The sequence below is a fragment of the Mustela erminea genome, chromosome 9 (assembly GCF_009829155.1).
Source record: "Mustela erminea isolate mMusErm1 chromosome 9, mMusErm1.Pri, whole genome shotgun sequence".
NCBI lineage: Eukaryota > Metazoa > Chordata > Mammalia > Carnivora > Mustelidae > Mustela > Mustela erminea.
In genome coordinates, this window is record NC_045622.1 from 13,534,847 (window position 1) to 13,548,390 (window position 13,544).

Here is a 13,544-nt window from a genome sequence, read left to right on the forward strand (position 1 = left end):
GTCTGTCCGTGCTGTACACGGTATTCCAGGTGCCGAGGACACATGGTTGGGTTTGTAGGATAAGTTCGTAGGAAGTGGTTTCTGTTTTGTTGCCAGTATCCACCCTGATACCCACATTTGCCTTACCTATTTTTTTCCACAGATTTGTTCGTTTATTTTAGAGAGTACACATGAGGGGAGGGGTAGAGGGAGAGAATCTTCAAGCAGATTCCATGCCCAGGGCAGAGTCTGATGCCAGAGCTTGATCCCAGGAGATCATGACCTTGATCGTGACCAAGAGTTGGGTGCTTACCTGACTTATCTGCCCTGGGGGCCCGGACATTTGCCTCATCCATTAATCTCTGTCTTCTCTGTTTTTGTTTTTATGTTTGTTGGTACACGTGCTGTTTTGCTTTTGGATCCATTTTTGAATGAAAAACCACACGAGAAGTATAATCAGTATAGTAATACCTTAATGCACACATACCTAATAAATAAATGGCAGCCGTGTTTGTAAAAAGGAAAGCGGAGGGTGGAAGGGAAGACACCGTCGTTGGTTGTGGGTCAGCCGGGTGCCCTTGTGCCCGCTGCCTTCACTCTCCTGCTCGTGGTGGCCGGTGCTCCCTCAGCCTGGAAGGGAGCATGAACTCTCCTGCAATTTTTAAAACACTGTAAGTCATTAAAATTTATCTGCACGTGCCATCTTCTACCCTGTCAGTTCCAAGAGTAACTACTATTAATTGGTGACTTCCTTCCTGGCCTTGAAAACACACCCCACAGGACGCACATGGTTTTGTTTGTTACACTAAGTGTGTGCAATATACATTGTTGCTGTTCTTTTGTCAATGTGGGGCCCACCTTAGCCTTTTATCAGCTACACACTTTTGCATGTAGAGATGTGCCCTAATTTTTAAAAATCCTGATTTATTTAACCACTCTTGTACTGAAGGGTGTTTAGATTTTTTTTTTTTTTTTTTTTGCAAATTAACTCTATGTGTGGGTCTACTTCTGGCTTCTCTGCTCTCTTCCATTGATCTGTTTGTCTACCTTAACACCGATACTGTATGTACTATCTTGATTACTGTAGCTTTATTATAAGTCTTGAGGTCATTTAGGGTAAATCCTCCCGCTTTGTTCACCGTTTTCCAAGTTGTAATTATTGTAGGTCCTCTGCATTTCCATATGAATTTTAGAATCAGCTTGTCATTTTCTACAAGAAAAAGAAAATCCTATTAAGATTTTGATTGGCATTGCACCGAATCTATAAATCAATTTAGGGAGAACTGACCTCTAAAATTACATGGAGGCTTTCAACCCCTGAGCAGGGCCCGTCTCTGTTTATTTAGGTGGTTCTTTAAGAAATGTTCCATGGTTTTTAGTGTACGTGTCTTGCCCGTATTTTGTTAAATTTATTCCTGAGTAGTGTGTATTTTTGATGTTTCTGTGAATGGTATATATTAAAATTTCAATTTCCTATTATTTTTATATAGAAATAAAATTCATTTTTGTATATTGATCTTGTAGCTGGCAACCTTGTAAACTCATGTGTCAGTTCTTTTTTTAAATAGATTTGTTTATTTATTTATTTGAGAGAGAAGTGTGTGTGCTCTTGGGCACACAGTGAGCTGGGGGAGTAGGAGGGAGGGAGAGGGAGAGAGCAGAGTGCCCTCTGAGCATGGAGCCCAAAGCAGGGGATGGGGTGGAGAGCTCAGTCTCATGACCCCAAGATCATGACCTGAGCTGAAATCAAGAGTCTGATACTCAATTGACTGAGCCACCCAGGTGCCCCACATATGTCATTTCTAATAGTTTTGTAGATTACATAGGATTTCCTATATATGTGATCATCGTCTTTGTGCGAAAGACATTTTTACTTCTTCCTTTCCAATCTGGATGCCTTTTATTTTTATTTCTTTCCTTACTGTACTGACTAGAGCTGCCAATAATAGAAGTGGTGACAATGGATATTTTTGCTTTGTTCCTGATCTTAAGGGATTGAGTATGGTGTTAGCTGTAGTTTTTGTAAATGCCCTTTGTCAAGGTGAAGAAGTTCCCTATATTCCTGGCTTGCTTGGAGTCTAAGTCCAAAAGCACATAGGTTTTTACCAAATGTTTTTTCTGTATCTATTGATAGGATCGTGGTTTTTTTTTTTTTTTCTGTTTTAAACTTAATATGGTCAATGATATTGATTGATTTTCAAATATTAAACTGACCTTACATTCCTGGGATAAAGTCCACCTGGTCGTGATCATATATTATTGGATTTGATTTTCTAAAATGTTGTTAAGTATCTATATTCTAAAATAACATTTTGAAGGGGATGAGGTAGATAGAGTTTGGGTATTTTTTTTTTATTATTGATTTCCAATTTTATTTATTCATTTTTTTGTTACAAGTCAAGACCTCTTTTCTGGTTCAGTAAGTGGTTCTATTTGTGTAAATGTTCTAGGTGTTTTCAATAAGAATGTAGTCTCTCATTTTTCAATATAGGGTTCTATAAATATTCTTTCTATCAAGCATCTAGATGTGTTTATGTCTTCCTGTGTCCCTAGGCACTTTTGTCTGGTCTCACTCTGAATAACAGTTTAATTGAGTACAAAATTGTCTCTTGAATTTGAACAGCCTTGGCCAATATTATGTACCACTATCTTCTGACTTACAGTTTTCCTTAATAAGACATATTTTCTTGGTCTCATTTGTTGTTCCTTAGTGGGTAGTAAATCTTTCCCCCTTCTGGTTATTTTTATAATTTTATTTTTATCTTTGGTGTTCTATATTTTCACTGCAGTGTATCAGGTGTGTATTTATTTCTATTTCCCAAGTTCAGGATTTGGGTGCTTTCTTTCTTTGAGGAGTCCTTCTCTTCATCCCCCTTTCCTCCCCTAATTTAATGATTTTACCAATTCTTACAAGTTCTGTTATGTTTTTTCAATATGTCTTTTTTTTTTTTTTGAGTTCTGTTCTTTCATTATGGCTTCTACTCTTTTTATCTCTACAGTAATTTTAGTTGTAGTTAATTTTAGTTTTCTTTTGATGATTCTACCATGCCAAGTGTCCTTGTGTGCTAATGCTTGTCTTCGCTGGCTCTGATTCCCCTTCACCATGAACTATCTCCCCCATGGGGTTTGTTAATTAAGTATTGGGACTTTTGGACTCCATCTTCTTTTTTTTTTTTTAGGAGTTTATTTATTTAACAGACAGAGATCACAAGTAGGCAGAGAGGCAGGCAGAGAGAGAGGGGGAAGCAGGCTCTCCACCGAGCAGAGAGCCTGACGCAGGGCTCGATCCCAGGACCCTGGGATCATGACCCGAGCCGAAGGCAGAGGCTTTAACCCACTGAGCCACCCAGGCACCCCTGGACTCCATCTTCTATAGAGTATTTTCTGTCTTTTATTCCTAGGTTGTTGAGTGGCTTTACGATAGCTTATGCCGAGGATTTTTCAGTGGGTTTAGGACTAAATTTTTACATTAATTTTCTGATTTGGGATTTCCTTACCACAATTTGGACTCTATGTCTACATGTGTCTTGGGGTTTTAATTTTTAATGAAATTTGATTTTGCCTGCCTAGGCCTGGATTGGGTCCTTGCTCCACTATGTTTTTCTACTCAGGGAGCAAGAAGCCTTAAGGGCCCAACCATATGCAAGGGTCTCATTCCTGGTTTCCAGATTCCTGAAAGCCTAAGGTCATCTTTTGTGTCTATCAGTTGGCATTAAAACCCAGGTTTGAAAGGTCTCTGTCTAGGTCAGACACCAGACTATTGACCTGTTACTTCTCATACTAATCAGGCTTCATGTGTTCTTTCTTTTTCTGGCCTCTGAGAATTTGGCCCCAGGTGAGGAGAGGTCAGATGTTTCCTTCAGTTTGGTTTCAAGCACATTGCCTGAGATTTTGTATGTGTGTCTTGAGAAGAAATTTCTAGAATTTGATTTTAGATGTGATTTGATTTTAGATTTCTAGATTTTGAATCAACGTGTTTAAAGATATGCTGAATTTAAATATCATTAGTTAATGCCAAATTACTTTCCATTACAGTTTAACAATCCCTCCAATAATAGCACATGTGGTTCATTTAAAAATATTATCAATTATAACATTGTCAACCCCCCAGAAATGATCAGTAAAAAAAAATTGTCACTCCAAGGGCAGGAAATTATACCTGATCGTTTGAATTTGCATTTCTCAAATTGTTCATTGAGTGGAACTGGCCCTCTGTTGGCCGTTTGCTTCTTTATACCCTTTGCCAGTTTTGTCTGCTGGGTCGCTTATCTTTTTATTTTGGAGAAGGTGAAACTGATTTTTCTGTGTATGAATCTTCTACTACTGTTTCTGTTATTTTCTTCCATTCTCCTGTTTTTTAATGTCTTTACTCTTTCTTTTATCACACTGAGATTATACATTTTTTGTAATTTTTTTTTTCTGGTAAAACATACATAACATAAAATGGCCTGTTTTAACCATTTTTAGGTAGACAGTTGAGTGGCACGAAGCACATTCACAGTGTTGTGTAAGCATTACCACCACCCAGTTCCAGAGCTTTTTCAGCTTCTAAACTGAAAGTCTGTGCCCACTCTCCCCACCTGCCAGCTCTGGGCAACCTCTGATCTACTTTCCGTCTCTGCTTATTAACCTGTTTTAGACTGCATCTGTGGACCCACAGTATTGGTCCTTTTGTGTCTGGCTTATTTTACTTAGCATCACATCTGTGGGCTTCATCCGTGTGGTAGCCTGTGTCGGTATCTCCTTCCTCTTCAAGGTGGAATAAAATTCTAGGGTATGTCTGTGCTACATTTTGTTCATTCGTTTGTCTGTTAGTGGGCATTTGGGCTGCTTGCACCCTTCTGCTATTGTGAATAATGCTGCTGTGAACATGGTGTACAAAAGTCTGCTTGAATCCCCACTTTCAGTGTTTTTGGGCGGAATTACTGGGTCATATGGGAGTTCTGGTTTTAATTTTTAGGGAACCACCACACTGTTTCTCATGGTGGCTGCACCCCTTTCCATCCCCACCAACAGTGTGCAAGGGTCCGGTGTCCCCACATCCTCGCCCACACCTGTTCGTCCCTGCTTGTTTGGCAGCAGCTGTGCTGCTGGGCCTGAAGTGGCAGCTCACGTTCCCTGATGGTCACGGGTGTCGTGCACCTTCTCGTGTGCTTCTCTGTCGTTTGTTAGCTTTTTATCTTTCATTCCTGATATTTTCCCTGCTTATTTCTGCATGTTTTCTCTTTTATTAGAATCACGATTGAGGGAGTGCTGTGAAGTGTGTAAACCTGGCGATTCATAGACCTGTACCCCTGGGGATAAAAATATATTATATGTTCATAAAAAATAAAAAATAAAAAATAAAAAAGAATCGCGATTGAGCTTGTCAAGTTTTATAAGGAGCCTGTTTGGGATTCTACTGGGATTGTATTGAATTTATACATTAATTTGAGGATTATCAGCATGTTTATAGGCGTGAGTCTTTTTTTTTTTTTTTTTTTTAATGTAGTCGCTACACCCAGTGTGGGGCTTGAACTCACAACCCCAAGATCAAGAATCATGTGCTCTGCCAACTGAGCCAGCCAGGCGCCCCCAGACTCGAGTCTTTCTATTCAGTAGCAGGGACTGTCTCTCCAAGTGCTTTTTCTTTTTTTCCTTTTTCCTGATTTTTTGGTAAAGCTTTATAAAGATTTTGCACACTTTGAATTTAGTCCTGGGTATTGTGTCTTTTTATATTGCTATTGTGAATGTGTGGTTTGTTCTTTGTTTTTCTAATAGCTGTCCCAATGGATTGTTGACAACAGTGAATGTAATGAATGGCTTATTTTGGGCTTGTCTATGTCAAAACACAGATTCTTGAAATGCACCTTTTATGTTGTTTTTCTTCTTTTTATTTTTTTTTAGAGGAAGAGAGAGAGAAAAAGAGAGAACCTGGGGGGCGGGCAGAGGGAGAGAGAGAATCTTAAGCAGGCTCCATGACCCTGTGATATAGTCTTGAGCCCATCTCAAGAGTCGGACGTTCAACCGACTGTGCCACCCAGGTGTCCCTACGTTATCTTCTTCTATCATTGATCCCCACTGACTTGGATTGTCACCTCTTGTGAGTTCAGAGTCTTCTGCAAAACCAGAGCTTTCGGAATGGCTCTTTCTTCCTTATGCCGTTTATAAAAATAGTAAACAAGGTTGACCCTTGAATTTATCTCCAGGATCCCATGGCGTCTGTACTTACCATCTAAAACCAAGTTTATACCTACTCCAATCCAGCATGAATTCCCAGGAACCCCGATGATTATATATCTTCTTCTAGAGAAGTCCTTAGGCATCCCAGTCCTTTGTTCCTAGCTAAGTTAAGTCCTGTCTTAGCCACACGGTACCCTTCTGTTCTGTGTTAATCCTCCCTGTGTCCTCTTGTCCTCCTCTTTCTCCGTCTGCTCCTCTCACGCCATTCTTCCTTCTTCTCCATCTCCCGGCCACTTTTCTTCTCTTTCTTTTTTCCCCTAAGTAGCTTTGGGCCTGAGCAGAGACTAATTCCTGATCTCTGTTGTCCACAGCCAGGACATCACAGGTGATATTTACTATTTCAACTTTGCCAATGGGCAGTCCACGTGGGACCATCCGTGTGACGAGCACTATCGGAACTTGGTAATCCAAGAGCGGGGGAAGCTGTCAGCTCCTGGAGCCATTAAGAAGAAAGACAAGAAAAAGAAAAAGGAAAAGAAAGATAAGAAGGACAAAGAGAACCCCAAAAGTCTGCTGGTGAGTCCGTGGCTGCCAGTTCCCAGAGAGGCCAGGGCTGAGACCTAAGGGAATGTTGGGAGCCTCTAGGCCTTTCCAGCTGGGAAGTTAAGAACAGCACCAATAATACAGCAATTTCTTCATAGTATATCATCTCTGATCTGCCTGTCTCTTGGAAAATTTTCCTTTTAGCTTTTGGAAGTTCTTACTGCCTCTGAACAATTCCTTTTATCCCCCTTGGGAAGCACATGCTGTGTGGCGGGATTAGGGAGCAAGAGCACTCTGCCGAGCTCTGCGGTGGTCAGGGAAGTGGTGTCGTTTGTCCCTGTTCAGAGTCAGGGACGGGGGACAGTTGATGGAGAACCCAGACAGGTGGAGTGTCCTCCCTGACCCGTCAGAGCCAGGTCTTCCCAGGGTGGTGCAAATTCCTAGATGTCAGATGTAGCCCTAATTCAATTGTCAGGACGCCAGTGCCTTCCAAATCCAGCGAGGAAAGCTCTGGGCTTTATCTGTTCCTGTGGATTGTCTTTGTTGCCGGCGTTGGCTGTTAGCGATGCATAATTGACATTTGATGGCAGCGTGATCATCTTGGTCTCGGGTAGCTTTGTTTTTTTTAACTCGGAGTTTAAAGCGCTCTTTGCCCTTATTTTGTTTCATTTGTTCCTCCAGTGTGTCTGAACTCTAGAGACAGAGTTATGGCCCTGAATTTATAGGTAAAGAAGCTAAGACTTGGAGCCATCCCGATGTAAGGCCCAGAGTGCTCTGGTGGTCCAGGAAGTCCTTCACCCAGGTGTGGGGCAGGTGTGGGGCAGGTGTGGCGCAGGTGGGGCACAGTGAGGAGAGGGAGGCCCCATAGGAACCCAGGCCAGCCGGAGTGGAGGCGGGGGAACACTGACACTATCTTTTCAACCCTCTCATTTGTCCAGCTTTCTGTTTGTAGTCTGTTTCCCACAGTGCTTAGTGCTTGCTTCTCAGTGAAGGTTTCCTCCAGCTAACTAACTTCCTTCCTTCCCCAAGGCATCAGTTCTGCCACTGGATGGTGGCTGGTGAATTTGTCTCTTTCAACATTTCCAACCTCTAAACATCCTTTTCCCCACGTACTGCTACTCATGATCCCAAGAAATAAGATAGCAAGCCCATCCCTCCAGATGGAGAAAAGAGGCTGGGTAACGTCCACATCAGTTGAATTTTCTGATGTTACATGTTTGAAAGGCCCAAGATGGATAATGGGCTTTTCATTAGCCCAGGACTACTTCAGTGTCTGGGCAGGCTCTGGCATGGCTAAAGGTGAGAGAGGGAATGAGGCGAGCGTTCTGGGGCAGAGGGTTGGGTGCCAGAGTTCTGGGTATGTGAGTAAGTGCTTGGAGCTCCCTGTTAAAAAGGATTCCTTTGTGGTTTCAGGAGCTGAGGACGATTGGATAGCCCTGGGCTGCCAGTCTGGATCTCAGGGCTCAGGACAGTGCCTCAGACCTGGGTTTGTGCAGAGGGCAGGCCTGAGCCATGTGGGTGACCTGGGCTCAGGTGGCTTGGGCTCTCTGGCGGTGTGTGTGCATAGGCCGGCTGGAGCTTAGTGTGAATGTTTGCAGGATGAGGTCTGTCTTTTAGGGTCTCTTTGAGACCGAAGAGTCTCTGGTGTGGACCTCTCTTGAGCAGTACCAGTTTGCATCTCTGCTGGAAGACCTAGATGGAATTCTCAGGGCTCAGCTCGCTGGCCACGTTTCCCTTCTCTCCCTTCTTAGACAATTTCTGGTGGTCTTTGGTAAGGCGGGTGGATTTCATGAAATTCACCAGTCCCAGAACTGAGAGCCTGATGACATCTTAGGGATAATCTGGTTGGTGACTCAGACCTTTGTGAATAGTGAAACGCTGTCTTCCAGTCAATTCCTCCATGGAGGTCCAGCATATCAAGAAAAAGTGAACCTTGGGGTGTAGGTCTTGGTGATGCCCCCTCCCCATTACATGTACACTAGAGTGATCTACCAGCAGGTTCTGTGAAGCAGGGGGGTAAGCCCTTGATCTAGTCCAGCTTCCTCTATAGATGAGGAAACTAGGGCCCAGAAAACAATGGAGCTGAAAGGAGTTTTTAGCTTTTTCTTATGTTTTCTTTTTTTTCCCTCTTAGTTTGTGTTTTCCTTTAAATGGCGGGTGGGTTTCTGCTAAGGGCTTGCCCAGGACTGAGGTAGCAAGTATAAAACAGAAGTGCTTTGTCTTCGTTCTCTCTGCATGTTTATATACCCATCTAGGAAACACAGCCTGAGCAGGGACTTCTGCCTTCTTCCTCCCTTCTCTGCGGCCCATCCCCTCTCTCGGCACCTGGGCTTGCTGATCTGGACCCAGACCAGGAGATGCAGGCTAGAAGTGAGGGCTGCTTTAAGAAAGGGAAGAGCCCCAGCGCGCTGGGTGACACGCCCTGGCCTCTCCTGGGCACCCTGCCTGGCAAGCTACAGCCACTCTCCAAAGGCCAAGCTTCTCGCACCCACCAGATCTTTGCCGATGTGGAGGAAATCTTAGGCAGGGCCCCAGCCCAGTGCAGGACAGAATTAGGTGACCAGCAGGGCCTGGGGAAACCCCAGAAGCTGACAGACAAAATCTACCTGGGCTTTTCCGACCCTGAAATAGAAGAGCTGGAACTGAGGACCAGACAGCAGAAGCCCAGCGCCCTGGGCGCTGAGAATACCAGGCCCCTCCAGAATGGGCAGGATGTGCTGGAAGGCAGGAGCCAGGCCTCTGTGTACTCAGGGCTTTCTGAAACCATCACCGGCCTACAGCTGAGAGGGGAGCAGCATGGCCACCTCATGGCCAAATGGGGCTCCACTGGCCCCGGGGGAGACAAGAGCCAGAGTCCCATTCCCTCACCGTCGCTGGAGGAGGACCGCTCCCAGTCCCTGTGCTCCTCTGACCACATGCTGCCTACCAGGAAGAGCCAAGCGCTCTTGCTAGATAGCGCCTCGGCCGATGGCCTGAGCTGGCAGGGCATTTCTGGGGAAGGTGGTAGTGTGGGCAGGGGGAGGAGGAGGAAAGAGCCCCCAGAACTGTGGATGGGGCAGGTCTCCAAGCTTGTCAACCAGGACATCTCGGGGAGCTGCGAGGAGACAGGACCCGATACCCCTGAGGCTCTAGGGGCATCAGCCAAAGATCCGCCGCAGGAGGTCTTCCTGCTGCCGCCCGCCCCGCTGGCTTTAGAGCTGGCCCAGAATGCCCCTGCCGGGAGTGCCCCTGGACGCTCCCCTGACCGTGAGGAGAGACAACCCCCGGGGTCCCTAGAGCCCCCCGAAGAAGACAGGAAGCCTAGTGAGTCTGAGCCTGACGTGGAGAGCAGCAGCCTGGCTTCTCACCTGGGCTCGCAGATCCTGGGTGAGGTGAGCAACTTCCCTTGGGACCTGCAGAGCTTGCAGGGCTCTGAGCAGGGCGGGGGCCAGCCGGCTCCCAGGGCCGGAGGGCAGCGCTGCAGCCCCTTCCTGGGACTGCAGTTGGCCCACTTGCAGAGCTCTGCTGATGAGCAGTCAGAGAGCGAAGACTACTCTGAGGACCAGAGATTCTACCGGCACATCCTGCAGATGGTCAAAATCTCCAGGCGGCTGGAGGGCCTGGAGCTGCCCGAGAGCACGCCGGAGACGCCATGTAAGGCTCTTGCCAGCATGGTCTGTGGCCTGGCGGCCGAGTCTCCCAGAATGTCTAGTGAGGGTGAGCACGAGGCCAGCAGAGCTGTGGAGAGGGACCCGAGGCTCCTGGCTTGGGGGCCGGAGATGCTGGAGCACCCTCAGGAGGCGGCTCTTGCCCCTGCTGGGCAGGCGGTCCCTCAGCAAGCCTGTGTCCAGCCCAGCAGCAGCCCCCTCAGCCAGGGGCCGGACGAGCTGAGGTGCAGCAGAGCGCTCGCTGCAGAGCGGGGCAAGGTGAGGCTTCTCAGCCAGGTAGGCCTCTTAGTGAGTGGGGCCTATGGGCCTCCGTGAACCTGGGCGGGAGGGGCCAGGTTCAGCTGATGTTCTCACTCGTTCTCACTCAGCTGTCAGGCCTGCTTTCCTGTTGTGTGCTCTCCCCTGGTAACTGCTGATCTCTTAGCTCTCCGGCCCAGCCCTCTTGTGGGCTGACGGGTCTTCTGTTTCTTATACCTGTGACCTCCGAAACAGCGGCAGAGGGCAGCTAGCCTTCCCTTCCTTGGAGCTTAGGTCCCGGGTGGGTCACGGGCTTGGCAGATGGTCAGTTCTGAAGGTGAGCGAGGTGGTGCCGATCCTGGCATGCAGGCGGGATCTAGGTGCCTTCCCAGGACTTGGGAGGCCTTTCCCATCAGCCGATTGTGGACAGAGGCTTCCCCAAGTGACACCCTCCTCCCAAGCTCTGAATTTAGTCCCTTCTTGGAGTTCCCTGGAACTGGAAAGTTAATACAGTCGTGGGGTGGGGGGAGCTGAAGCCCAGAATCTCTCTGCTGTCCGGTGAGCTGCTTCTGCTCCTGCATCCCAGGGGTCCCAGGAACCCGGGACTAACTGGCGTCAGGTGTTGCAGACCTTGTTTGTACCTTTACTTACCCCCTGTGGGGATTTGACATAGGATTCTGCCTTCTCTGTCATTCTGACCCTTTGTCCCTTTAAAGAGTCTCACTGTATTCTTCATTCAGAAGAAGTCAGGTCAGATCAGAGACTGGGGGGGTCAGGCGGAATTTCCCAGGCTGTTCTTTTGTTGTCGCCTGGCTGCGGCCGTGTTTCTAATTGCTCGAGTGTCCTGGTTCCCTGTTGGCTTTAATAACTACTGTAGCATGATAAATCTCGGATAAGCTGCAGATGATCCTGAAAGTTTTAATTAGTCCGATGGCAGCAGGTTTATCTCTTCTGAAGTTGTAAGGCCATGCACAGCCCATAGTCAGAGTTAATGGCCAGCTCTAGAAGATGATCAGCTAGGAGCCAAGGGTGTGTCATTTCCCTGCCAACTGCTGATTTGGTAAAGGCCTGGGAGAACAGAGCCCTCAGCATACCTGTCTCTCTCCCTCAGTCCCCCGGCACGTCTGCAAATTAGCCGCCAGAGGAGTCTATACGTTTCCGTAAATGTAGTGTGGGAGAAATTCTGGTTGTTTATCGGCTGGGGCTGGTTGGGAGGGCTGAAGTCAGGGAGGAGCAGACCAGTATGCTCCCAGTTTACCTTAGAGAAGCTTTCCTGGGCTCCTTTTTGGCCACAACCAAGACGTGGCGTGAAGTACTGGCTGGGAGATAGCCCTGGGTCCAGTCCCGTGCCTGTGCCCCCCCCGGCTGGCCCGTGACTGCGAGCAGGGGGTCTTCATCTCCACCATCTCCCTTTGTAGGGACTCAGGCCTCGGGTTGTCATGAGAGCAGGAAAGATGGCACGTGAGGGCTGAGCCCAGCCCCTGGGTTTTGTGGGCGTCTGATCATACCTGCTCCTTTCTTCCTGCTGGAAGTACTCTGCAGCAGGCCAGATGGTTGGGCAGTGACTCGGGCGTTTAAAGTCTTGGGAGTGGTTCTCATTTCACTTTCAGATGAGCGTCTGCTGCTCTTCCCACACAGGAAGGGGCCCTGGTCAGAACCCGCCCGATAGTCTGGGCCCTTCAGCCCGGGCTGGCGGGCTGCCTGTATGTCTTCAGCCTGACCTTCTCCGGGTTCCCCTTTCTTCAGTCCCCTTGGGATAGACAGGAGTGGTTTTGTGTTGTTTTATACACTTTAAGTTTGAGCAATGAATTTTAAAGAGCTTTTTGTGAATTATCCCCACAATGCTCTCCTTGCCCCTGCTGCTCTGCCTGATCTATGGGAATGTGTGTCCTTCTCACGGCCATTCCACGGTGGCGTAGCCCTGGACCACTCCCATGTGCTTCCCACCTTCATGGTCTCTCTTCAGCTTCCCAAAAAACCTTCTTAAGTCGCAAGACACCTATCATCTCTGTCTTGTCGATGAGTAAACTGAGAATCCGGGAGTCTGTGAATGAGCTGAGGTCTTGCAAATTCTGACTCCCAGCCTGGTTTCTTTTCCCATCCTCCCTAGCCAGAAGCGTCCTTCTGGCCAACGTGAGAACAGGGAAACTGGTCAGTCCTTTGAGCAAGGCTTCATTCAGCCACCTTCCTTGTCTGTGGAAGAGGGGAAAGAGAGTTCTTCTTTTTTCATTCATGTATTTTTTTAAAAAAATTTTACTTATTTATTTGAGAGAGCAAAGAGGGAGAGAGAGAGCATGAGCAGGGGAGAGGGGCTGATGGAGAGGGAGAAACAGATTCCCCACTGAGCTGGAACCCCAGTGTGGGGTTCGATCCCAGGACCCCAGGATCATGACCTGAGCCGAAGGCAGACGCTTAACCTACTGAGCCACCCAGGCCCCATGTGTTCGTTTCATAGTTGATATGTATTTTAATGAAAGGAATACCTGCCCATATCGAACAAAGTCGAATAGTATCAGAAAGCGTGTAACGAAATACAGTTCTGTGGTGTGCGTACCCCTCCCCAGAGGCAACCGCTTTCTGCTGCTGTGTACTTCCACATTTGTAAATAATATGCTTAGACTGCTTTTTCTTGGTTCATCAGTTTTAAACTTCCATCTATTGAGACTTCTCATTCTGGTAGATGAGGCTTTTGTCTCTGCCCTCCCCCCGCCCCCCCACTTCCTATGTGGCTTCTGAAAGGGGAGCAGAACCCGCTGCGGCATCTGCCAGATGTGAGGGAACCGTGCGCTGTGTGCCGGCAGCGGAGTTAGGAGAATCAGCAAGCCAGCCTGTGATTTCTCACACAGTTGGCACAATGGCAATTTCTGGATGTTGTGTTTCATTAGCAGCCTCCGAGCGGAGGTGGTTTAAATTTGAGCGGGGAGGATTTAGATGTTTTATTTTTATATCTGTCTCTGGCACTCTGAGAGCCATGTG

The 13,544-nt window shown here is 47.2% G+C and overlaps 1 protein-coding gene across 14 annotated transcripts in view; it reads left to right on the forward strand.

Moving 5' to 3' along the window:
* Positions 1-13,544, forward strand: part of CEP164 (centrosomal protein 164) — a 61,335-nt gene that overhangs the window by 11,331 nt on the left and 36,460 nt on the right. For 10 of the 14 annotated variants that reach the window (XM_032356971.1, XM_032356972.1, XM_032356973.1 and 7 more), the window contains exons 4-5: positions 6,513-6,717; positions 8,940-10,589. In XM_032356971.1, coding sequence (XP_032212862.1) covers positions 6,513-6,717; positions 8,940-10,589 — 1,855 coding nt within the window. Of the gene's footprint in view, positions 1-6,512; positions 6,718-7,423; positions 7,487-7,958; positions 7,984-8,097; positions 8,199-8,939; positions 10,590-13,544 lie in introns of those variants that run through there. The other 4 variants (XM_032356981.1, XM_032356983.1, XM_032356980.1 and 1 more) reach the window with 3 other exon arrangements.